This window comes from Eupeodes corollae, chromosome 2 (assembly GCF_945859685.1).
Source record: "Eupeodes corollae chromosome 2, idEupCoro1.1, whole genome shotgun sequence".
Taxonomy (NCBI): Eukaryota; Metazoa; Arthropoda; class Insecta; order Diptera; family Syrphidae; genus Eupeodes; species Eupeodes corollae.
This window is the reverse complement of record NC_079148.1, coordinates 93,092,621-93,120,616: the sequence shown is the minus strand read 5'-3', so window position 1 is coordinate 93,120,616 and position 27,996 is coordinate 93,092,621. Positions and strand designations below refer to the sequence as shown.

Sequence of the window (27,996 nt, the reverse complement as noted above, 5' to 3'; positions counted from 1 at the left end):
AATCACGATTACAAAATAACTCCAGGACGTGGTGTTTAGACCTATAGAAGTATTAAATTTAAGGTTTCTTTAAAACGTCATAACGAGTTATTAATTTTTGTAGCAAAAGCTTTGAAAATTGCTACAAAACAAAATTATCCGTTTGTAACCGTCATATTCAAAAACATGATGGTGTATGCAAGCCATACACAAAATGACACGTTTTCGTATAAGTACGTACGGCGTTTTCCACCGATTATAAATCGATTTTTGTGTTCCAAAATAAACAAAATTAACTAAAAAAAAAATTAAGTCCGAACATTTTCTGTATAATTATAAACTTTATTTAAAATAACAAATTTATATTTATTTTTAAATCATGCCACCACTAGGAGCTCTTTTCATTTACTTTGACTATAACGCTCTTAACTTCCGTGTAATTTTGAAGAGCATATTCACCGTTTTCACGTCCGTGCCCTGACATTTTGTACCCACCAAATGGAGATTGCGCAGCCAGTGCATTGTAAGTGTTGACCCAGACAGTACCTGCTCGTAGCCCTTGTATCAAGTAATTTGCTTTATCGATATTCTTCGTAAACACAGCCGCAGCCAAACCATACTCCGAGGCATTAGCACGCTTAATAACTTCATCGAGATTCTTAAAACGAATCAACTGCTGTACCGGTCCAAAGATTTCTTCTCGAGCAATTGTCATGTCATCCTTAACATCGGCGAAAACAGTTGGCTCCACAAAGTAACCAGGCATATCTTTGTAACGATTTCCACCGGCCACAAGTTTTGCACCTTGCTTTTTGCCAGTATCAATGAGTCCGAGAATTTTGGTCATCTGCTCGTTGTCGATTTGAGGACCCTGTTCTATGTTTGAATCGAATGGATTACCAACAGTTCGTTTTTTAGCTCGTTCAGCACTTCGTTCAACAAACTCATCGTATATTTTATCTTCTACAAATGTTCTAGAACCAGCACAACAGCATTGACCCATATTAAAGAATAAACCGAAGTGAGACGTCTCGACGGCGTAATCCATGTCACTGTCGGCTAAAATGATGTTGGGACTCTTTCCGCCGAGTTCAAGTGTTACTCGCTTCAGATTCGATTGAGCTGATGCTTGCTGAATCAATTTACCGACTTCAGTTGATCCAGTGAAAGCTACTTTGTCTACATCGAGATGATTGGACAATATGGCACCTGTTGGGCCTTTACCAGGAACAACATTTACCACTCCTTCTGGGAAGCCAGCTTCTTTAACCAACTGGGCAATGTAGAGAGCAGTTAAACTGGTCTGTTCAGCTGGCTTAAGGATAATTGTGTTTCCTGTGGCTAGAGCAGGTCCCAATTTCCATGCCATCATTAGAATGGGGAAATTCCATGGAATGATTTGTGCACAAACACCAACAGGTTCATGGCGAGTGTAATTAAAGTATGGTCCGTCCATTGGAATAGTTTTGCCATGGTTTTTGTCAGCCCAGCCGGCAAAATAACGAAGGTTCTTAATAGACATTGGCAGATCAACATTGTATGACATTGTGTAGGGCTTTCCGTTATCTAATGTTTCTAAACTCTATTCAAATAAAACAATAGTTTTAAGAATTCCACAAAAGAATTTTTCACAAGTATTTAAACTTACTGCAAGATAGGCTTGATCTCTTTCCATTAGACTGGCTAGACAATATAAAAGTTCACCTCTTTCGGAAGCATCCATTCTCCGCCAAGGCGAACCCATCCTAAAGAAAACGTTTAATTAATAAAGTTAAAATATTTATTTCACTTCTGATGTGACTTACTCGAAAGCATTTCGTGCAGCTTTTATAGCAATTTCTATATCCTCCTTGCCACCTTCCTGAATTTCAGCAATTGTCTTTTCGGTAGCCGGGTTGATTGTTGGGAATGTTTTTCCAGATTTGCTTTTGTGCCATTCATTGTTGATAAAAATCTTAAAAAAAATAGAATGTTATTATGAAATATCGTCGATATTTTTCTTTTAGTTTTAGATCTTGCGTTATAATTATTCAAACTATTTATGTATTATACGGAGGCTGCTTTTAAAATTATCAGCCTTGGTAAAGTTAAGTGTTTTCGGTGATTTTATGCATTGCCTTCCAAAAGTTTGTCATTTTTGATAGTTCATATCCTCAATTTGTTTTGGTATTTGATAGCAATTAGCTGAAAGTGTTGCCCTCATAGAACAAAAAAAGAGGCTGGGATGCGACCCACACTGATAACTTCCCATACCGTCTGTCGATTTGTCTTGCTTAAAAGGTTTGTAGGTTTTCATGGGAAGGGTTTTGTGCCAGTTAAAAGAATAGTCAAGAACTGTGAACCTGTCTGGTTTACTAAAAGACTAAGTCATTTGAAAAACAAGGTCATTAAATTAAAAAAAAAAATATCAATCCAGTTCATTTTACCGTGAGCAGTTCATAAACCAAAGGAAAAAATACGAAATTCTAACAAAAGATTGTGTTTAACCATCAGTATATGTGGGGTCTAAAAATGAAAATCAAATCTGATTTAAAAGCTTTTTGGACATTTTTAAATGGTAAAAGGAAATCTTATGGTTTACCCCTAAACATGAGGTTTGAAAATAAAATTTCATGCGATGAAACAGAGATTTGTGATATGTTTGCTGACTTTTTTTCAGTCGAATTTTGTATTTGAAAATTCAAATTCAAACATTTTCATAAACCACCAGCCAATAACAAAGCTTTGGTCAGTTTTTAGATACTTGGAAAACTTCAGTCATCACGCCAATTCATAAAACAGGCTCAAAGCAGGATGTGCTTAACTACAGACCGATTTCAAAGCTTCAAACTATTCCAAAAATGTTTGAAGCCATTGCCAAAAATATATTTATGAAAATATTAAGCAAGGGATTTCAGAGAATCAACACGGTTTTGTGAGTAAACGATCAACTACAACTAACTTGTCTCTTTTTTCACACGCGGTTTTCATTCTCAATTATTGAATTGGTTGTATCAATATTTAACAGATCATACACAGTTTGTGAAAATGTAATGTAAAACATCAAAAAGAATTTATAACTTTTCAGGGGTTCCACAAGCAAGCCATCTCGGACCACTTTTGTTTGTTCTTTTTATAAACGACCTTCCCGACTGTGTCAAATTTTCTGAAAATTTACTATGTGCTGACGATTTGAAAATTTACAAACGTATCAATTGTGCATACGTCTCTGCCGTATTATGTGAACGTCTGAAGCCATTCGTCAACAACCTGATTGGTCCTTATCAGTGTGGCTTCAGACCAGGAAAGTCCACTATCGACTAAATATTCACACTACGGCAGATCCCCACCATCTCTTTATCGATTTTAAAGCCGCGTATGACAGCATCTATAGGGAAGAGCCCTACCGAGCAATGTCTAGTTTTGGCATCCCTGTCAAACATCCCTGGCAATTGAGAAGTAAAGTCCTCTCTCGAGCATGTAAAATCACCATCTATAAGACACTCATCATCCCGGTTCTCATTTATGGCGCTGAGACCTGGACACTGTCAAAGAAAGTTGAGAGCGTCTTAGGATGCTTCGAGAGAAAAATTCTTCGGGTGATTTTTGGTCCCGTACGCATAGATGGAGAATGGAGGAGAAGAACGACGAACTGTACGGGCTGTACAGCGACACTGACCTAGTTAGCAGAATTAAAGTCCAACGGCTTAGATGACTAGGTCATGTAGAGCGGATGGACATCAACGCTCCAGCCCGGAAGGTCTTCGAATCCAATCCCGAGGGACGGCGCAGTAGAGGAAGATCGCGACTCAGGTGGCGCACTCAGGTGGGAGAGTACCTCAACCAACTTGGCGTGCGAAACTGGAGACAGCTAGCTAGGGACCGAGCTGGCTGGATACGCACTTAATTGCAATCTTTTGCAAGATGACCTCAATTTGTATTTTTCAGTGGTGTGAAAATAACTGCCTTCATCTCAATATCTCTTAGTGTAAGCAAATGTCTTATACTAGATCACACAACCCTATTCACTTTGAATATAAGGTTAATAATACAAGCCTTGATAAGGTTTCGGTTTTTAAGGATTTAGGTGTTGTTTTCGATAGGAAGTTAACTTTTAATGATCACTACGACTATATTATTTCGAAGTCAAATAAAATGCTGGGTTTTCTAATGAGAAATTCAAAGGAATTTACAAAGGAATTCAAAGGAAGCACTTTAAAAATGCTTTATATTGCATAGGTGAGATCATCGTTAGAATATGCTAGTTGCATTTGGTGCCCAGTATATGCAGTAAGCATTAATAGAATAGAAGCTGTTTAGCGTAAATTCACTAGATATGCTCTAAGTAAATTGAACTGGGTAGGTAATATTGTGCCCTCCTTTAACCAGAGGAGCTTACTTTTAGGCTTGAAAACCCTTCAAATCAGAAGGAAACAGTGTTTTGTTCTTTTAGCCAGAGATGTTATATGTAACCATATAGATTGTTCTATGCTGCTTGCCTTTTACACAATTCATGTTCCTTCAAGGCTTCTCAAGGAAAGAAATATTTTTTTAATACAGCGTCATTACACTAACTGTGGAAAAAGTGATCTCATATCTCGTTCTTGTGCTTTTTTAACTATGTATGCGATGTAATTCTTTTATGAGGCTTTCAATTTTGTAAATTATTTTACTATTTATTTAAGATTATATATGTAGGTATTTATATTTTTCTTTTTGTATATAAAGATTATAATTAAGTATGTTAGTCTTAAAGAGATTGTACTCTATAGATGGAATAAATAAATAAATAAATGTTTCGTTAAAAAAGTTATCAGTTAAATTATTCTTAAAAAAAATAAAATAACCAACAACATTTTGCTTATGATAAAATAGTTTGATTTCGAAATCTAGTTTTGTTAACGAGATTTTTAGTCTTTAACGAATTTTTACTAACTCCGACATGGAGACTGAAGACGCCACCTCAGGCATCACCCGGAGTGAGGAAGACCTGCTTAGGTCCTCCTCAGACGAGGAAAACGCCGACAAAACAGTGGTGGAGGTTGATCTGACTAATAGTAGCAATGCTGCGATTAGTACAGATTAATCTCTGTACGTTCAAACTGGCATGTCTGAAAAGAGAATTCCTTCTCTGACCACAAATAATTTTAGGCGCATTTCTTAAAAGCTTTTATTTCTTATATAAACTAATACAAATTGGATGAATAAGATTATAAAAAAAAAGTCAATGAGATATCGAGAACCAAACATAAATTTTTACCTATTTCGCGTACTATTTTTTGTAGATTTTAATTTTGTATGAACAAATTGTAAGATTTTTATAAAAAAAATTACTGAATGTTAAAAACAATACTTTGTGTGAAATAAAATAAGTTTAAAGCTAATATTTTTAAAATTTTGAAAGATATTTCAGTCGAAAGTACATTTTTACCAAGTTTTAGTAATGTTTTTTTTTTTAGGTTTTTATTTCTTGTTAAAAAACTGTCAATTAGATTTTATTCAAAATTTTATCGAATGTTTCAAACCATACTTCTTATAAGATAAAATTAGTTTGAAGCGATAATCTCAATTTTTTTAAAAAATATTTAGTCGAAATTCAATTTTTACCAACTTTGGGTAATGTTTTTTTGGATTTTTATTTTTTATAAAAAAAACTGTCAATTTGATTTTTTTGAAAATTTTACCAGGGGGGAAATCGGCTAAGGCGATACTTGACTATTATTTTTTTTAATTGCCAAATTGACTATCATTTTCATTCCTTCTGTGTAAGACGATTAAACAATTTCAGATTCAAATTGTCAAAATTCGTTGTTGCCTTGGTAAAATTTTAAATTGATTCTCATAAAAATATCAAATAAAAGTGTCAAATTGTCTGTGAAATAAATAGAATAAAATTCTTATTTTCTTGCTTTTTTCGAATGTCGTAAGCTTTGTCGTTCACAGGAATTTTTTTTAAAGAAACAAAGTGAACTAGAAAATTGTCCAGTCGTTTGTGTAAACGTCTGGTAGCTCTATTCGGAATAAAAATATTTGTTTGAAATTGACTATCACATTTTTTGTGACAACTTTTTAGGTATCAATTTGACTATCATCTTACGTAGAACAGATTCGATCATTATGATTGTCATTTATCAACAATCACCTTAGCCGATTCCCAGAGCCGGATTTAGAGATCCAGAGGTCCAGAGAAGAAGCGGAGGCCCCCTCGCCCAAATTATTTTCAAAATAAAGTAAACCATTTTTTTCACTCGAGTTTTTCAATAAATAATTTATTGTGCAACCAAGTAGATTTCTTCAGTATTAAACAAACACATTTTAATATAAACAGAAAAAAGAATTATCTAAAATTAAATTTTTGGGTTAACGAACGGAACCTTTTGAACTCTTTTCGCCGAAAAATCGTTGATGATTTCGTTGAAATCCAGTTCTCGGAGTACATCGTTTTCAATACTCAAAAGAGAAAGCTTCGATAGACGGTTTTTTCCGTGGTGGTTCGAAGCCTAATTTTTATAATTTTCATTTTTGAAAATGAGCGCTCTGCAGTGCGATTTGTTACCATCAAAACCAAACACATTCTCAATGCAATTTCGAGGTTTGGGAATGTAGCTCTTAAATTTTGATTTTCGAGAATTTGGTAATAAAACAGTTCCAATCAAAGACACAAATTGAACCAACTCATTACCTAGACTAGGCTCTAAATCATCCGGATACACTTTCACCAATGCCTCTGTTGTAGCGTGCAAATTTTCAGCTTCCATCTTTTCGATGTGATTTAGGAATCCAAATCTCGAACGTACAGCTTCATAGACATGCAATCTTTCAGTTAGAGAAACGGATAGCTGGCCAGGCCATTCACTGGGATGAAGGCGGTTACTTTGTATTCTTCCTAGGGTGACAGATTTGCGCCTTGTGCTTTCCCGTAATCGAGCGGTTTCAACCTGACATTTCTCGTTCTGGTGCTGTTGCTTGATTGTACATATTCATCAAAATCATTTCGTTTGAATTCCACGAATGATTTCAATGCTTCTAGTGCACGCATTGCCGATTCAAGAATCACTTTCGGGTCTTGCTTGTTTGTAGCGTTGAATCGCTCCAAGATATCGTTCAAAAAAGTTACAAACAAAACGGTTTCCAGACCACTCATTTTATGTAGAAGGTTAGAGCTTCTTTCCCGAATAGAATTTGACTAAGGCTTTCGTAGCTTCCGCTCGACAAGACCAACGAGTGTCGCTGAGCTTTTTCAAGCCTAAAAACTGACGTTTTTTTTTTTCTCAGATCAGAATGCCACTCTGTACTGGCTGTGAAAAACGTGTACAAATTCTGCACGAAATCAAAGAATTGAACAGCCGATGGACAAATTACCAATTAGTCAATAATAATTGATTTTTCCACGAATTGAAGAACACCGATTCTTCATATACAGCGATTAATTTATATGTACATATGTATGTGTATGTATATATAAGAAAAAAAATTGGAATCGGAATCGAATACCCAACCTCCAAGGCTGCGGGAAAGTATCACTCCACTCAGCCATTAACTCATTGGGGTACTCCCTCAAGATGGGTAGTGAATTAGAAGTGCTTCTTATTAGGGCCATTTGAGATGTTGATATTCCACTGATTGCCTGATTGAACGGAACAAATCTAGATCAATAATTTCTGTTATTTAAGATTAATATAATTAAATAATCCTTTATGTACAAAGTACTGTAGGCTGTAGGTAAAGGTAAAAGAATAAAATAATATACATATCAAGGGAAAAGATGTTTACTAGTGTTTATTAGTTGGAATTTAAAAAAAAAAATTTCCGAAGTCTATATTGGGGGGACCCCCTTTTTGACCTTCCCTAAATCCGACCCTGCCGATTCCACACTAGATGTTAAAAACCTTATTTTTCGTTCAACAAAATTATTTTGGAGATGAAATCATTTTGTATTCGTAAAATTTTCTAGGAGTTTTTTTGATTTATAAAAAAACGTTAATCAGATTTTTTTTCCCAAAAATATACTGGTTCGGTATCACGTTACAATATATAACATAAAATTTAATTCAAGTCTCTAGCGTCATTGGTTCGTGAGAAATGTATGGTTAGCTAAAATGATCACCTTTTTTTTAAACTGTTATAGTAAAAAAAAACACCCACGCAATTTTCTTGAGAGCCCTTTCTGAACTATTATTTGTATAAGAATATTTATTTTAAGTCGGTATCTCTGCTGGTTCTTGAGTTATGCACGACGAAAAAAACCTCACGAACGTACGGACACACGCACACACAGACATCTTTCTAAAAAAAAATGTATTTCAACTCTAGAGACCTTAAAACGTCGAGAAATGTCAAAATTTTCAATTCGACAAATCGGACCCATTACAAAAACTTCCTATGGGAAGCAAAAAATAAGCAAAGTTTATATTTATGAAGTATTTTTTTACAACGTCGATTATCAAGGCATTGAATCTATATTCAATGTTGATGGTTCAACTTGAAGTACTAGTTAGATATTTAGATCCTCCAATAAAGAATTCAATAATCGACGGCCTTACATCAGCGACGAAGTTTGTGAAGATGTCTAAAATACATATAATTTAAAACTAAAACAAAAATTTGTCAATTGGTCAAGGAAACGCGGTGGTGGTCGTGCACAATATTTGCACAGAGCTTAATTAATTTGAAAACAACAGTCGCCTATTTTTTTGTTATCGCCGGATATTTGGCCTATATAATACTAATTCGAAAGTATTTGGTGAAATTGGAGAAAACGAGTCATTCTTCATTATTAAAACGTTAAAAGCACTGAATCACAAAAGTCAGTTAAAAAAAACTGAATTACTGAATTGATGCGTCATCTACCGTACAGTTCAAATTTTATACCAAACGAATTTTTCTTCGTCACAAACATCAAAACTAAACTTTGGGGACAAAGAAGAAACGCCAGAAAAAAAGTTAATCTTAATTACTTACTTACTTAAGGTGGCGCTACAGTCCGGGGCGGACCTGGGCCTCAACCAACAAGCGTCTCCAGCCAGCTCGGTCGCTAGCTAGCTGTCTCCAGTTTCGCACGCCAAGTTGGTTGAGGTCTTCTCCCACCTGCGTACGCCACCTGAGTCGCGGTCTTCCTCTACTGCGCCGTCCCTCGGGATTGGATTCGAAGACCTTCCGGGCTGGAGCGTTGATGTCCATCCGCTCTACATGACCTAGCCATCTAAGCCGTTGGACTTTAATTCTTCTAACTAGGTCAGTGTCGCTGTACAGCCCGTACAGTTCGTCGTTATATCTTCTCGCCCATTGTCCATCTATGCGTACGGGACCAAAAATCACCCGAAGAATTTTTCTCTCGAAGCATCCTAAGACGCTCTCATCTTTCTTTGACATGGTCCAGGCCTCAGCGCCTTAAATGAGAACCGGGATGATGAGTGTCTTATAGATGGTGATTTTAGATGCTCGAGAGAGGACTTTACTTCTCAATTGCCTTCTAAGTCCAAAGAAGCAGCGATTTGCAAGAGTTATTCTTCGTTTGATTTCAGCGCTGGTGTCGTTGTCTGCATTAATAGCGGTGCCTAGGTAGACAAAGTCCTTAACTACCTCAAAGTTATAGCTGTCCATGGTGACGTTTTGTCCAAGACGTCATCGTTCAGTGTCCTTTTTTGATGACAGCATATACTTGGTCTTGCCCTCATTGACCACTAAACCCATCTTCTTTTCTTCCGTCGCAGTGCTCAAAAACGCTCCACTGACATCACGCTTTGATCTTCCAATTATGTCAATATCATCTGCGTATCCGAGTAATTGGATGGACCTTTGGAAGATTGTGCCTCTAGTGCTGACGGTTGAGTTTTGCACAATTCTTTCCAGAACGATGTTGAAGAAGTCGCATGACAGTGCATCGCCCTGTCTAAAACCTTTTTTGACATCAAATGCATCGGTAAGATCTTTTCCGACCTTGATAGAGCAGCGTGCATTCTCCATCGTCATTCTGCACAAACAGATAAGTTTGACAGGGATGCCAAAACTAGACATTGCTCGGTAGAGCTCTTCCCTATAGATGCTGCCATACGCGGCCTTAAAATCGATAAAGAGATGGTGGGTATCGATTTGAAGCTCCTGGGTTTTTTCAAGATCTGCCGTAGTGTGAATATTTGGTCGATAGTGGACTTTCCTGGTCTGAAGCCACACTGATAAGGACCAATCAGGTTGTTAACGAATGGCTTCAGACGTTCACATAATACGGCAGAGAGGATCTTATACGCAATGTTAAGAAGACTGATGCCTCTGTAGTTGGCGCAGTTTAGAGGGTCTTCTTTCTTATGTATCGGGCACTATGCTGAGATTCCACTCATCGGGCATGCTTTCTTCTGACCATATTTTGTAGATGAGTTGGTGCATGCTCCGTACCAAGTCATCGCCTGCTGCTTTGAATAGTTCGGCAGCGATGCCGTCAGCTCCAACAGCTTTGTTTGACTTAAGTTTAGATATAGCTATCTTCACTTCGTCAAGGTCGGGTAGGCGGAATTGTTGATCTGCGTCGCCGAGGTTGAGTGGTTCTATCTCCCTTACAGCGGAATTCGGTTCTTCATCGCCGTTATATAATTTGGAGAAGTGATCTTTCCATGGACCTTTGGAAGATTGTGCCTCTAGTGCTGACGGTTGAGTTTTGCACAATTCTTTCCAGAACGATGTTGAAGAAGTCGCATGACAGTGCATCGCCCTGTCTAAAACCTTTTTTGACATCAAATGCATCGGTAAGATCTTTTCCGACCTTGATAGAGCAGCGTGCATTCTCCATCGTCATTCTGCACAAACAGATAAGTTTGACAGGGATGCCAAAACTAGACATTGCTCGGTAGAGCTCTTCCCTATAGGGCTATAGATGCTGCCATACGCGGCCTTAAAATCGATAAAGAGATGGTGGGTATCGATTTGAAGCTCCTGGGTTTTTTCAAGATCTGCCGTAGTGTGAATATTTGGTCGATAGTGGACTTTCCTGGTCTGAAGCCACACTGATAAGGACCAATCAGGTTGTTAACGAATGGCTTCAGACGTTCACATAATACGGCAGAGAGGATCTTATACGCAATGTTAAGAAGACTGATGCCTCTGTAGTTGGCGCAGTTTAGAGGGTCTTCTTTCTTATGTATCGGGCACTATGCTGAGATTCCACTCATCGGGCATGCTTTCTTCTGACCATATTTTGCAGATGAGTTGGTGCATGCTCCGTACCAAGTCATCACCTGCTGCTTTGAATTGTTCGGCAGCGATGCCGTCAGCTCCAGCTGCTTTGTTTGATTTAAGTTTAGATATAGCTATCTTCACTTCGTCAAGGTCGGGTAGGCGGAATTGTTGATCTGCGTCGCCGAGGTTGAGTGGTTCTATCTCCCTTACAGCGGAATTCGGTTCTTCATCGCCGTTATATAATTTGGAGAAGTGATCTTTCCATATTCTCAGCATCGACTGTGGTTCTACTACGATGTTCCCCTGATAGTCTTTACAGGCTTCAGTTCGTGGCTGGTACCTTTGGGAGGTTTTTTTTACCTTTTGGTAAAATTTACGAACCTCATTCCTGTTGTGACATCCCTCTATCTCCTCGATCGCGCGCTTCTCATGCTCTCTTTTTTTCCATCTAAGAAGCCGGTGTTCCTCTCTCCTCTTCTGCTCGTAGAGCTCGCGAGCAGATCTAGTCCTTTTGTGCAGCGACGTTTTGTATGCCTCTTGTTTCGCTGCGTGCGCTTGCCGGCATTCGTCGTCAAACCAGGGGTTTCGCTGTGGTGGCCGTGTGAAACCTAGCACTTCAGAGACGGCATCTCTGATGGCTGCAAGGCAATGTTGCCACTGGTTTTCAATGCTTAATGCAGGAAGCATAGGACTCCTTAAGAGGTTATTAGAGACTCGATCGGAAAACGACATGGCAGTCTCTTGCGATTGTAGCCGTCTAACGTCGAATCTTCTCACAGTACTTCCTTGTTTTGGCTTGGATCGGGATATCCGTAGCCGTACCTTGGCTACAACGAGGTAGTGGTCCGAGTCAATGTTGGCCTCTCGGAATGTTCGGATATCCTGGATACTGGAGAAGTGTCGTGCGTCGATCGCAATGTGGTCAATCTGGTTGACGGTTGATTGATCAGGAGATTTCCATGTCCCCTTGTGGATATTGAGATGCGTGAACTGCGTACTAGCTACCAGAACGTCTCGCCCCGCAGCGAAATCGACCAGCCTGAATCCGTTGTCGGAGGTAGTGTCGTGCAGGCTGTATCTCCCGATTATCCCACCAAAGATGTCTTCTCTTCCTAGCTTGGTATTAAAATCTCCTAAGACAATTTTAATGTCCTAGCCAGGGCACTGCTCATATGTCTTGTCCAAGAGCTAGAAGAATATGTCTTTGGTGTCTTCATCTTTCTCCTCTGTTGGGGCATGCGCGCATATTAGGCTTATGTTGGCGAATTTAGCCTTGATGCGGATTGTCGTGATGCGCTCGCTCACACTGTTGAAACTCAAGACTTTTTGCCTGAGCCTAGTTCCAACAACAAATCCACACCCAAATAGACGCTGTCTTTGTTTTCGGTAGCAGTCACCGTAGTAGATATCGCAGTCTTTTAGTTTGCGTTTGCCCGCTCCATCCCATTGCACTTCTTGGATGGCTGTAATATCTGCCTTGCAGTAGTTTAGGGCTTCCGCTAATTGTTCGGCTGCACGTGGTCTGTTAAGGGACCTAACATTCCACGTACATATCCGAAGTTCGTTGTCCTTATTTCGTTTGCGTGGGTTGTCAAAAGTGAATCCGTCCGTATCCGAGGCTTGTTGGTGCTTCGAAACTTAAGGTATTTTTACGTGGCCAGGAAGTCACCCCGACGGCACAACCCCCAACCTGGAGGGCCAGATCCTTATATATATATAAGGAAGGGGAGCCGGATAAACCGCTCCTTACAGGCCTGGGCTCCGAATATGTCGAAGAAGCCCTATAAGGTGTTCAGTAAGTAGTTCAACCTTACTGGAACTGTAGACACCACCGTTGATTCTATCTCGAGAATTCGTCCGCTGCCGCCTGGATAAGGAAAGGTGCCTTAGTGGAAACACCTTTCCCCCCCTCTCTCGTTTGTTGCCCCCAACAACTTTCCACTGGGGTTGGAACCCAATCTCCAGTTGAGGTACTAGGCACCCGATGTTCACCGCGGGGAGGTGAGAGTAGGAGTTGATAGACAGAGGTGGGTTTTGAGAAAAACCTGTGGACGCTTCTGTCCTCTTGAATGCACATGTCTACCATTTGAAAGTTACTCTACTTAAAGTAATATTTAAGAAATATTATAATTAACACAGTAATTTGGAAAAAGTATCTCTTCAGTTTAAAAGAAACATGAACAGTTCAAAATTCTCTTATCGAATGAGTGTTATTGACTTCGAGTATATTTTTTCTTTAAATACATTTGGGGTACATGAAATGTCATTACCTACCCAAGTAGTCATGTTTTTTTTTTAAACCTTAAATGATTGAATAAAACAAGGAGCTAATCAATTTACTTGATGCACTCAATAATGTCTAGATATTCCCCGAACTCTTTGCTAAGTAGAAACATTGTTATCAAAAGCACTTCAACATCACAGTTATCGGTAGTAATTTTCACCAGTTTTCAATTTGTTTTTTTCTTTGCAAAATAATTTTCTTGATGAAATAAACATTTATTTATTTCAATATAGCATCTATATTATTTATGTACCTATGATTAAATTATAGAAATGGAATTTATCTCTTCTGACGCATCCCTCATGTAACTTGGAGCGATATTTAATTACTTTCATCTTAAAATAATAAATAAAATAAAATCAATAACCACTACAATTGGAAAAATAATTTAGTGCTAACATAAATATTCAATTTGAAGTGCATGCACCTACTTTTAAGTATTCCGTAGCTTATTTCTGTTTGTAGGAACTTGTTATTTATTTTCACTTTTCTACATCAACTTCAAACTCAACTTAACCATAACAACTCAGCGTGCATATAAAGCACTGTGTTTATTAATATTTTGTTATTTTATTAATTTAGATTAGCTTATCGCATTTAAAAATTGAATGTCATTTCCCATAATGTTATTGCCTTTTGCTAAAATAATGCAAAATTAAATCTCAAGTTTTCTCTTATCATTTAAGACTACGCAACACTGAGTTGGCTTCGATATTAAAAATAAATGAAAGCAGATAGGTATAATAACAACATACATGTGTATATTTGTGTGTAGGTAAATAAAAGAAGTTAATAAAGATTAAATTAACGAAACTGAAAAGGGATCATGTATCATGATTTTTTCTCATTTTTCTCTTCATCTTTATCTGTGTAAAAATGTTTGTTTTTTTTAAAACTTATCTTGAAATAACTACAAGGTAAATATGGGTTTAAGTAAGTCTAATGGAATTTAGAGAGTAGTTGTTTAATAGACTTTATATTGATATTAGTTTACTTCATACTGGTATATGAATGTAAGTATAGATACATAGATATGTAAAGTGATGGCAAAAATAATAGAAATTAATGCTTTCTTTCTTAAAGGATTTACAATTTAATTAAGTAAAACACTTAATTAAAAATTGTACTACAATTTGTAGATATAATTTGTTTTCTTTTAACTTTTGGACACTTGTCGAAAAACACGCAAATCTTGCCTAGAAAAATATAAGATTCTTCTGATTCCAACCAAATATTTAAATATACATTTGGGATGTTGGCTAAATTTCACTAGTTTTGAATGTTACTTGATAAAAAAACTTAAGAGCAGATGGAGAGATAATAGACAAAATACCATAGGTGTTAAAGTGATAAATAAAATAAAATGTCCAGTCTCTCATTTAAAGTCCAAACTCGAAAACGAAAGAAATGCAGCTTTTTAATAAACTGCTAGTGCGACTCCAGAAGAAAAAGCCATTTTTTGCTTCAAATACTTTTTTAAATTTAAATCAAGGCAGTTTTTTCAAGTGGAACAATTATGGAATCATGGGTTAACTATTGCAATCAAACACCTCAAACGTTCAAATTGTAGTAATCTAAAAAAAATATGTTATTTATACAAAAATAAAGATAATTTCGTTTAGTGATATGATGCAGAAAAAATATAAGACGGTCAAAGAACTTTTATTTCGGTCCTAAAAACACATAGAAGACAGTTAAGGGTAGAGGTTGAGTAGAAGCATTAAGATTCTGGGATATTTTATTTTATTCAGCTTCTGAAGATGGTCCAACTTTTTTGACAGATTACTTTCAAAAATTTAAATAAAACTTTTTGAAGCTATCTACATACATTCATGAAGTAACTTTTGATCTAATTCAGGATGGTTTCACAAATTTATAATCCCTTTCTTTGATATTCAGTTTAAATATTTATGCTATTTTATAAAATATAGGAAAAATATTCATAAGCTGCCAAATTTCACGTATCTCAAAATAATCTTTAAAAAAACGCTAAACCATTTGTGCTAAAATGATTTTCAACAGAAAAAGTCAAAAAAGTTGAAATTAAGTTTTTTTTCTTGTAACGAATCAGTCGTCTAAATAATTCTACTATATCAAGTTTTTGAAATATATTAAAAAATATAAAAAGAATTTTATAATTTTTAAAATTTAACATATAGTTAAAATCGACGTTCGATTTCGCAATTAGCGGTAAAAATTAAGTTCGAAACGTATTTTTTAAAACTATAAAAGCATTGATTTCAAGGTTTGAAGCTAAGTAATATATTATAATGCTTTTAATTATATCAGGAAAACAGGTATACATTGCAAAATCATCATACTATTTATTGTTAAGGAATATTTTGTGCTTCAGTTAATTTTTTATTTTATTTATATATCGTAATTGCTTAACACAGTAAGATTAAGAATTCTTATAAAGTAGCTGTAAGCTTATTTTACAAAAAAAGCTGAGCGAAGATAATGATACAAAAAAATGAGTTTAATTATCAAAACTATCATAAGATACAAAAATTCTATGGCTATTAAAAATGAGATCCAAGCAATCTTTTTATGCTTGCGTTCAGATTTTGTTTTATAGTACGAGGTAAAGTGTTCCAAAGCTTAACCCAATTTACAAAAAATCGACGTTCCGATAGTAAATATGAGTAAGGAGGGAATAATTAGCTGATGAGATCTGTTTAAGGTCGCCCTTCATACTGTCAAACCAATATTGTGGTTAGTGTACGATAAGTATGTCGAAAAGCAAATTCTACGAAGTTCAATATATTTTTCGAAGGGCATGTCTAGTAAGCGCGAGGCAAAATCAGATATCCTATCATATCTACGTAGTATAAAAACAAACACATTTTTTGTTGGTATTTGTATTTATTTGTATTTATCACATATTATTTAGTCTTGCACAGTAATATACAATATCTTTTAAGGTAGTACAAGCTTCAGTTTTACAATTGGTTTACATTGAAAAACACTAATATAAACAAAACTACTTTATACTATTTAATTAATGAAAAAAATATGATCTATGGACTTTATTATAATACCTTATAAAACACCTTTCAGTCTGGGTGGTTAGTGTCACTAACCACCTCTTTCGGAATTTTTATTTTGAGTTTTACAGCTTCTAGCTACAATTTTTTAAAGTGTGATGAATTTTCGAACCATGTTTGACAGGATTCGACAGATTTGCGGTAAATTGAATGCATAACTGTTATTTTGCGTTCGGTTCAATTTTGTGATAAAGTGATTTTATACGCGTGTTCGATAAGAAAATTGTGAATTGGAAAAGTTAGATTTTTTTTATACTCAATGTTTTCTCATAAATATATTTTATACGTGTTTACATAGAAAAAATGTTACTTTTGTATTTTCACTGTGTACTGATGGAGAAAATATGGTGGTTACTAAACTAACCACCATGAATGTTGTGTGTTTGTGGTCACAGTCCAAATGAAATTTATACATGTAAATATAATTGCTGTTTTTGATTTTTTACAGTATGTCGCGCCGCCGGCTACAAGGAAGAGAAACATTCGAATATTTGTTGGAAGATATTCCTTCAGGAAACGACAGTTTTTGTAGTGACCAGGATCCTAGTGAGTTTTCGGAAAGTGTGGGAATATCAGATGAAATTCTGGGCATGTAGAATGTTGCCCCTCTTTCACTATTTCGGCTATTTTGGACAGAACATTTACAAAACATTTTATGTTTTCAAACTAACCTTTACGCAACTCAATCTGGAAAACCTTATACACCCACTAAAACTGAAGAGCTTGAGGTTTTCATTGCGTTGAACTTGGAGATGGGTATAAAAAAATGCCAAGCTACAAGGATTACTGGACTTCAGCACCTGATTTTCATGACAGCTATGTCTCGAAGTTTATGAGCTTAAATAGATTCAGTTGGCTTCTGAATTATTTGCACGTGAGTGACAGTAGCGTAATGCCTGACAGAAACTGCCCAAATTTCGACAAACTGTATAAAATTAGACCTCTACTGGACATTTTACGAACTAATTTTCGAAACAATTACAAGCCATCAGAAAGAATTGCTATTGATGAGAGTATGATAAAGTTCAAGGGAAGGAACTTTTTGAAGCAATACATTCCAAAAAAACCGACAAAACGAGGGTACAAGGTATGGATGATGTGTGCAGAGTCAGGTTACTGCCGTGATTTCGATTTTTATACTTGCAAGCAGGGAACTAATATTGAAACTGACTTAGGCGGTAAAGTTGTAACGAAATTTTGTGAAAATTTGAAAGGAAAAAATCATAGTCTATTTTGACAATTATTTCAACAGTTATCCTTACAAGTTAGATTACAAGAAGACAAAATGTTTGCCTGTGGTACGGTGAATTCAAATAGAAAGTTCTTGCCGAAGCTAAACGAAAACATGCATTTACGCAGAGGCGAACACGATTACCGCATAAGTGAGACAAAAGTTAGTTTGTTGAAATGGAAAGACAAGAGATCAGTATTCATGTTGTCAAACTATCATGATCCTAAGAACGTTGGTAAAGTTAACCGCAGAGAGCGCGTTGGTACCTATAACGGGGTTTCCTGTCCAGAAGCAGTTAAAGACCAGCTAAATTTCACCAGCTCAAAGGAAGTTATGCTGTTGATAGAAAATCACACAAGTGGTGGCACAGGATTTTTTTTTCATTTCCTTGATTGTTGTGTGGTCAATGCCTGTTTAATTTATAAGGAACTGCAGACTTCTTCTCGCACGGACCTAAACCCATTAACTCTGAAACGCTTCAGACGGTGCATATACCAGTGTCTTCTGGGCCGGAATATGTCAGACAGAAGCAAAGGCCTGGCTTAGAACACAGAAAACGAAGTTTCATTTATCAAACGCCACAAGCCTACAGTCGCAGAGGAAATTCGTCTAGAATGCAGTCAACATCAACCAGAAAGAAGTACTTCGAGAAGATGCTGCAAATGTAGCACAAAAGCAAATGCAGTGAGGACAATATGGCAGTGCAATACGTGCAAAGTTCCCCTTTCCATCCGCAAGGGAAAAACCTATTTTGCAGATTTTCATACCAAGTAGTTATAAGCTTATAATTTCATTTCGTGAAAGAAATATTAATTAATAATAAAAAGTATAAACAATCCATCATAGTTTCCTCTTCGTCAATAGTCATGGTGGTTAGTGTTGCTAACCACCTCATTTCTCGAAAACCTAAGCAATCAGATTTTTTTTTTTAAATATTTTCTGCTATGTTTTAGTCGATTTTAATTATAAAAGTAAAACAGAAATGACAAAATATTCTTAGAATACAATCGTGACTGAAAGAGTTAAAGTATACAAAAAAAAAAAAACAAATGTTAAAATCATCGCAATGACTCAAAATACTGTCTAAGTCTAATTCTAAACCGAGTAGTGCAGACAATCATCCTTATAGTTTAAGGTAGGAAATTCCACAACGGAGTGGCGTATTGGTATCAGATCGCTGCTTCGATTAGAGCGCGGAAAAAGGATTCTGTTGTAAAGGTACGGCGGTTGCCATGTTTGCATGACATTGTGGAGCATCATTAAGGTCCTAAACGAGAAAAGGTTATTAAGAGAAAAACCATATATTGATCTTGCATATGAGGAAATGTGAACATATTTCTGTAGTTCAAAAATATATCTTGTTACACTATTATGGACAACATTAAGATTTCTTTTGTGCTTGGAATCGCAATTACTAAATAGTTCACACCCAAATAATAAAAGCGGAATAAGCAGCGACTTAGCAAGTATCATTTTTGTTTTTATTGGAGTGATTCATTGGGTGGCCCATAACATACGTAAGGCTTCGTAAACTCTACCTATGATAAGTTAGATATGATTTGTCCAAGTGAGTGTCTTATTGAATACTACTCCAAGATTCTTGGCTGAGTCAACAAACTGAATAGGGTTATCATTGAGTAATATTGGAGAAAACCAAGATATGTCTGTAGGGTCTTTTGAAATGACTAAGCATTTTGACTTAGTAGGATTTAAACAAAGTCCATTTGATCGAGACCAGACCAAAATCTTATTAAGATCTTCGTTTATCTCATAAATACTATTTTCAACTAACCCCAGTGGACAACTGTACCTAAGCTGTACATCATCGTCATACATAATGTATGGATGAGTTAAAGCTTAGAAACGGGAGCTCATTAACATACATGGTAAAAAGTAATGGGCCCAAAATAAACCCTTGGGGAACACTTCGTGTTAGCGGAAGAAAACTTGAAGTTTGGGTGTTAGCAACTACTGCTTGGTGTCTAGAACTAAGATATGAGAACATGAGTCTCACTAATGATGACGTAAATTGAAAATTTTGAAAAGTTATATTTTAAAACCTGATGTAATAGAAAAATTTAATTTTATTGTTTTATTCATGTAACAGAAAAAAACGTGTTTCTTTCCTTAACAAAAGTACCTTTTAGTCAAACAAAACAAAAGAAAAGTCTTGAAATGTTCATAAAATGAATAAACAACTTCTAAGAAACAATTTACATTTTTTTTTAATAAAATCCTATAAATGCATCTATGTCACAAAAAATGTAAGGAAATGTCAAAGGAAATCAATTTTGTGTTTTATGATGTGAAGAATGAAACTAATTACTTTTTTAAAAATAGAAATAAAATGAAAAATACATATTTTTTGCTTATCTATCAAATAGAACAAACCGTGTATGAAATTTCTTGCTTCACTAAAGGAAACTTTAGCCTTAACTCTGTACTCAAAAGATAAAGGCTCTTAAGTCCACTGAAAATTTTGAAACTGTTTATGCTTTTTTATATTTTCTCGCTACAAACAATTTTTCTATTTTCTACACTTGTTGATAAATCTTTTAAAACAAGAAAGTTACGATCTTTTGTAAAAAAGTTTAATTCGTAGGATATTGCAAAAGGTTAAACAACTTATGTATCAATTTTTTTATTTATCAGATAATAGACATAAATAATAATTTTGGAAAATATCTTAGTTTCCTTTTAGTTTAGTTTATTTATTTATAAAGCTTACACAGTAAGATAACAGATATCTTATAAATTTGTGAGAACCTATGACTTAACTTAACAATTCAAAATACAAAAGCAAATAATATAAAATTCAATTAAAGAAAAAGAAAAAACTAAATTTATCGATAAAATGTTATTTTACTTGAAAACAAAGAAATAATAGAATAAGAAGAAGAAAAAAAGGAGAAAAAGATAGTAAGAGTTAAGAAGAGGTGATAAGCTAAGTTAAGTTAGTTGCTTTGGTTAGAAAAGAAGATTTTAATACTTTTTTGGAAAATGTCCATATCGCTTACAGTATTATTCGTAAACTAAGCAACCGTTTCGTGGTATAAATTCAAAGTCTCATGATAGTTTTGTTTACAAACTTTTTAAACTTAATTTTTTTATTATGAGTAAGGTTTATAACGAAAATAAAAATAATTAATTTTCAATAGTACTAAGGAAAAAATATTTACTTAAAACTCTATATTCAGCTGTTCGTCATCTAAGCAACTTTTTAATATTTAGTGTAATATCCCTTGTTTTTTATAACTTCTCGACATCGTTTTGGCATATACTCAATTAACCGTTTACTAATAGAAACCATTCTTTTTTAAGGCCCAAAAGAAGTTAATTTTATTTTTAAATCGACAACTGCCGATTTTTCTTTTGAGTATTCCAAAAAAAAAATCTCAATTGGGTATAAATCTGGCGATTGCGCCGGCCACTTCATGACTTGGACCCCTTTGTTGTAAACCACTCTTTTACAAGCTTTGAGGTGTGTTTATATAAATCGATCCCTTTTGTATCGATCTCCATGAAGAGCCGTACTGCTGTTCCAGAAAAACAAGTCCACACCATGACATTACCTCCGCCATGCTTTACTGTACCCTTACTGTGCTAGAACTTGTATTTAAGTTAAGTTAAGATCCTGAACAATTTTTTTGATTACACAAAAGGATTTTTATTTATAAAACTAACGATTTGTTTGTCCTCTCTGTATTGAGTTTTTCGTGGTCAACCTTTTGAATACATTTTATTTACCGACCCAGTCGCTTTATATTTTATTATAAGCCGAGAAATTATTGATTTATTAATATTAAATATTTTGGCGATCGAAATTTGCGACTCACCATTTAAAAAAAAAAATATAATTTTCTCTTTTAGATCTTGTTTATATTGTACATATGGCATCGTAAAAACACCAGATCACGAGATGACGACCGTAAAGCAACTAAAATATTTAAGGATTTACACTTGAAAAATAGAAAAACGTTAAAAAGAAAGTGAAAAAATACCGTTAGACCTCTTATTTTGAAGGGCACTTAGCAGCGACGGAAAAAGTTACTTACATTACGAACAGCTTTTTATGGAGTATATTCGTTTGACTATTTGTAATATTCTATTTTTAGATTAGAGCATAATTTTGTTATTGTTGGCTTATAGGTGGCTATCAAGTAATTACAAAAAAATGGGGCATTCTACACAAAATCATATACAAAGGCGTAATTAGAACTTGAATGCAATTCAAAAATCGGTTGCTTAGTTTACGAACAATACTGTATATCCCGCAGATGAGTGGTTAGTGAGTTCCAAAGGCGACATGCAGCGATGAAAAATTGCCTTTCTGAGGTCAAACACGAAAAGCGTGGCAAAATTACTGATGTCGATCAGTTCGATGTTGAAATTCTGATTTTTCAAAGAGATAGGCTGGTTTACGTGTTTTCAAGATTTTAAAAAAGAGTATCAATGTTCGAAGCTTCATTAAGCCATTTAAAGGCATAATAAGTATAATCTCTAGGAAATTTGAACATGGTCGTACCTTCTTAATGCAGATGTATCGAATGATACTATTAAAGGCTATGTTTAGTTTATTTTTGCTGATGAGATCGCAGTCCTTGCTAGCATTAGTCTGGTTTTAAATGAAGTAATGTTTTGGGCGCTCCACAGCGTTTTAAGCGTTCCATAAGTTCAATTGGTTGATGTGATCATTCCAGGTCAATGTTCTATTGAAGATTACACCCAGATTTTTACTGGAATTTACGAATTCTAATGGATTCTCGTTTAAAATTATGGAAGGAAACTATGTTAGATCTAATTCTTTTCTTGATATAACGACGCATTTGCATTTACTTGCGTTGAGAATCAACCCATTGCAACGCCCAGTAAGATATCTTTCCTAGATTTTGATTCAGGGTGAAAACGCAGTCTTCAATTAAACCTAAAGGACAGCTTTTGTAAATTTGAATGTCATCGGCATACAAATGTTTTGATACTTCATTTATAATGAAACCGATTTCATTGACATATAATGAAAATAAAGGAGGGGATAAAATTGATTCTTGGGGAACTCCTTGTTGAATCGGAAGAAAATCGGAGAGATTTTATGTTAAATATTTATCAAATATCTCTTATGTCAAGTTGAGATATTTAACCAAAAATCTTTTTTTTACTGAAAACTGTATTTTCATATCCTTCTTATTTTTTGTTTTAACAAAGTTTGCAAGTTAAAAACCCACTTTCTGAAAAACTATAAAAATAGACGTTTTACCTATTGAAAAGTGAAATAACTTTTTTCAAATAATTTATATACAAAAACACCAAGTAACATAACGCAAGTGGAGACATTTTAAAACTAGTCAGTGATCTGAACACGACTAGGCTAAAAACCTGTCAAAATACTAAACAAAAACAAAGCAAATTGAACACCGGCATAAGTAAAAAAAAGGAAATCCAAGGTCATAGAAAAAAATAGGTATATTCCCTTTGCAGAAAAACACGACACGTTTTCCATAAATAGATCAACTTTTCTATAAAAATAAATTTTAATCTTTATGACGTACATATATAGCTACATAGGTAGATAAGTATAAAAAAAAATACTTCATTTTATTGTTAGATGATTTAAAGACTCAGCTATGTATGTAAAAATATTAGATAGATTTGTGCTTAACTTACCCCTGTATACAAAACTTCTGGATTCTGGTTAGGTTTTGCAAGGGCAGCAGCGGAGAACGATTGTGCTCCAATTTTTCTCGACAATTTTCCAACACAAGCAGTTTTTAAAAGTCGCAACATTTTACCAAATTAGTTCTTTAAAAATAACAAACAAATATGGCACAGGCACTGCTAACTGGGAGACTTAAAAGTGACAACCTCTTCCACCAAGTTCCAACAAAAAACAATTTAATTTATTTATTCCGACGATTCTTTTTTTGATATCTCTTCTTCTCCCGTTCGCCGGGTGGTTAGTGCAGCTACAGCGTTACCACTTCTCAAAAAAAGTGGAAGTAGATGAAAAAAATTGAAGTATATTTCAATAATTAAATTTTTCACATTATTCCACATATTTATAATTTACTTTGTTTCAATAAAAATACAAAAAAAAACTAGAATTGTTTAAACCTTCATACCATATAATTCAATATGTTGGTGTAGCATTAATTAAATTAATTTTTGATTGTCGGCAATGAAAACGTAAAGATTGGGCTCGTGTTGTTCAAATGAAATGAGTTAAGGATGTTTTGAATGCAAAGGATGAGTTCTACAAGAAATAGTTATACAATTTCAGTACATCAACAAATCTTTTATCTTTTTTTAGAAGACTTGAAATTATCTTTTCATATTGAAAACAAAAAATCAAATCCAAAATAACACTAGAGAACTTAACACAAATAACAGTAACAAACAGAAAAGAAATAAAATGCACGACTGGTTCGCATGAACTCGCTCGTATATCCAAAAGGTCTGTTTAAAACTATTTCCTGTATTTTAAGAATCAAAATGTACCTGAAAAAAAGTTTTTTTTTTTTAATGTAAATGCCATTTGATTTCTCAAGAAAACCTTAATTTTGTTTAACTTGTATTTGAAAATCTTTTTTAAATTTTAGTTTCAAAATATATTTGATATATAGTTTTTAACTTATTATTAGACGTCTTGCATTTCAGTTTTGTAAAAAATGATGAGCCATTTTCAGGGTATCAAATTTCGAAAAAAATAATATTTGTTTTTAAATAAAAAATAAAAATAATGAATTTTTTGGCAGAAAAAAAAGTTCAGTTCTTGAGAAAACTGAGGTACCCTTCAGGAGCAATACTTTTTTAAATTAAAAGAAACCAAACTAAGAACACAAATTGTAGCAAGAATTTGAAAAAAATCTATCAGTTTGTTTTTAAAACAATTCGAATTATCGATTTTTGACCGTACAAATTTGTATTGGGAGTTGACTACTGGTATTTTTAGTTTGAAAAAAAACAGGAAAGACATATAGACAAATCGACAACATCGGGACCCACTTTTTTCAACTTCTCTACCATCGTAATGTAATGTTTGATTAAAATCTCGAATTCGAATTGGTTTATGAACGCAAAACTTGCCATGTAGGTCCTATATGTCGAAAATAAAAAAGACAAAATGGTTAAACTAGATACATTAGATAAAACGGATGCAAATACTCAAGCGATTTTTAATTCTCTAGAAAGTTTTAAGACTACATACAAGAGTGATTAGGAGAAAAAAGGAGTAGATTCAGTCTAATTTTATTAAAATTGAATTAGGTGGAAACACAGATCTTAAAAATGAATTAGATTTCAATATTTTGATGATGGTGCGAAGTACGAAGTAGATTTTAAATTTATTTGAAAAAAAAGAAGTAGATCTTCTTCATTTGAAGTAAAATGGTAACGCTGCAGCATAATTCAAGAAGAAAGACAAAGAGAAGGCAAAAAAGAACTTTATAGTTCGTACCATGTTGCCGTGAAGCTTTTAAAGTCGGATGATATTTAATTGTTTATTTTTGAAAGCTTTTTTTACAAAATTAAATAAAATACAGGAGAGGAGATTGATCACTTTAAAATGATACGAAAAGAAAAAAAAGAATTTTTTTATATTGAAGCTACATTAAGGTTGATGAATGCAAGCTTGGGGGTCAGATGTAGAATTATGGTTCACTATTCACTTGTTTTCTGGGTTTTCATAGGTTGAACTGTGGCTTTGAGTTCATATAAGTGATAACCTCTTAGATGCTACACGAGCGAGTAGGTAACGTTGCATGCATACTTAACGTGCACTTAGTGGTCTCGTTCGGCGATCAATCCAAAGCTATCCGGATAGGTTTGTCTTGTAATTGCATAGGAAAATAAAGCTGATGAGCAAATCATCTGTTGTTAAAAAAAATCTCAAGCTAGTCCCAGATTGTATCGTACACTCTGACATCCAAATTGTCATCCATTTGTCATCATAAATTGGCATATTATGTTCGGGGCGACTTTCCATTACCGCAGTACGAATAGAACATGTTTTAAATATTAAGGCGAGGAAACACCTTTAAGTCATAAAATTTAGTTTTTCTTTTTAGGACTTATCCCATCATTTTTTGTTTTTCGTTTTTTGATCATAAAACAAGTTTTGAGCCTTATGTTCACTTTTAGCTTTTAGGTGTGGTATTGTTTAATGATTGTTTGACCTTTGTTTTCGTAGTACAAAATTTAGAAAACAAATGTACATTGTATTATTTAAAATAAGACTGCATATGAAATTGAAAATTACCTATTAGGTTAATTAGCGACTTTTGTTTGCATGAAAATAATGATTCATTTCAAGACTTTTTTCGTATCCCTTTAATTCTTTTTGTCACCCGTTTTTACTTTTATTTTGTCAGATGATGCTACCTATCCGGTTTGTGTAATTCATAAAGATATCCTCATATATAGCCAATTGGATTGCGAACCCAACACGGCCATTGCTAACAAGCAATACCATAATTGAATTCCAACAGTTAAAGTTTTTTTTCCAATAAGATGTTTAATTTTGTTTAAATCCCTATAACTTTCGGAGCTGTCATGTTTTGACATTTAATAAGTAAAAACTACGTCATTATTAAAAATGTAGTTGTACATCCTTCATCAACGCATTCAAACTGTTAAAATTCCAAAATGTCACACAAAAATGAGACGACATATGCCAAAACCGTTGACCTTGACATATAGCCGTAAATTTACGGAATGTGGATTAATCATAGAAAATGTCATCAAAAGAATATGATAGCAATAGTAGTCGTTGTGGCAATTTTTCTGATATAGTTTTGCATTGTTAATGGCATGACTTATTCTTTTAAACAAGATAAACATTTATTTATTTCTCATGAAAAATACTGGGTTTTTGAATATCAATAATAGATTAAAGCTTCAAAAGATTTCAACCAAATTTTAATTTTATCAATAAACAAAAAAACTTCAGTATGTGCCATATATGCTCTAAATTATTTGAAATAAAAGAGAAGTTTTACTTTAATTACAAATCTCATGGTGTTCCAAAGATTTCGCCGTAAAATAAAAGCATAGGCTACAAATTTTGAACAAACTATTGTTAAGGATTTAAAAATTTAGTAATTAGTTGCCTTTTAATAAAAAAGGAGCATCCAGCATACGCCATCTATTTAACGGTTTTTTTTTATAAATCAAAATAACTGACAAAAAAAAATTTGTCACCTCCAAAATTTTACGACTAACATTTGATTTCATTTCCAAAACAATTTAGTGCAACGAAGAATAATGTTTTGACATCTGATACAATTTTGAGAAAAATCAAATTGACAGTTTTTTTTATAAAAAAATAAAAATCTAAAAAAAACATTACTCAAAGTTGGTAAAAGTTCAATATAGATTCAAATATTTTTTCAAAAACTTAAAAGTTAGGCTTTAGGCTTATTTTATCTTATAAGAAATATTGTTTTCAACATTTTGAAAAATGTTGAGAAAAATCGAATTGACGGTTTTTTTTACAAAAAATAAAAACTTAAAAAAATGCATAAAAGTTGGTAAAAATTGATTTTCGACTCAAATATCTTTTCAAAAATTTGTTATAATAGCTTCTAACTAATTTTACTTATAAGAAATATTATTTTCAACATTAGGACAAATTTTGAGATAAATCGAATTGACACTTTTCTTACAAAAAATAAAAACCTAAAAAAAATGTATAAAAGTTGGTAAAAATTGATTTTCGACTCAAATATCTTTTCAAAAATTGTAGATATTGGCTTCAAACTAATTTTATCATAGAAGAAATATTGTTTTCAACATTCAGTAAAATTTGATAGTTTTGTACAAAAAATTAAAAAAAACTAATTTTATCTTATAAGAAATATTGTTTTCAACATTCGATAAAATTTTGAAAAAAATCAAATTGACAGTTTTTTTGTACAAAAAATTAAACTCTAAAAAAAACAATACTAAAACTTGGTAAAAATTTTCTTTATAGCTTTTCAAAAATTAAAAATATTGGCTTCAAACTTATTTTATTTCACAGAAAACATTGTTTTCGATATTCACTAATTTTTATATACAAATCCAACAGTCCGCTTTTTCATAAAAAATTAAATCTACAAAAAATAGTACGCAAATTTGGTAAAAATTGATACGAGTACATATAGACAAACTTTTAAGCAAGTAAAATCGACAGACGGGATGGGAAGTTATCAGTGTGGGTCGCATCTCAGCCTCTTTTTAGGTATCAATTTGACAATCACCTTACAAAGATCACATTCGTTTATTTTGGTTGTCGATAATCAACAATCAGCTAAGCCGATTCCACCCTAGATTTG

General features: G+C 33.9%; 1 protein-coding gene across 1 annotated transcript; it reads right to left on the bottom strand.

Moving 5' to 3' along the window:
• Nucleotides 1–300: 300 nt before the first annotated feature.
• Nucleotides 301–23,583, bottom strand: LOC129945774 (aldehyde dehydrogenase, mitochondrial). The gene is made up of 4 exons (XM_056055694.1): nucleotides 23,351–23,583; nucleotides 1,785–1,933; nucleotides 1,628–1,724; nucleotides 301–1,561 (listed from the first exon to the last, which is right to left on the bottom strand). The coding sequence occupies exons 1-4, from the start codon at nucleotides 23,468–23,470 to the stop codon at nucleotides 368–370; spliced, it is 1,560 nt and encodes a 519-aa protein (XP_055911669.1). The 5' UTR covers nucleotides 23,471–23,583; the 3' UTR covers nucleotides 301–367.
• Between the last annotated feature and the right edge of the window lie 4,413 nt (nucleotides 23,584–27,996).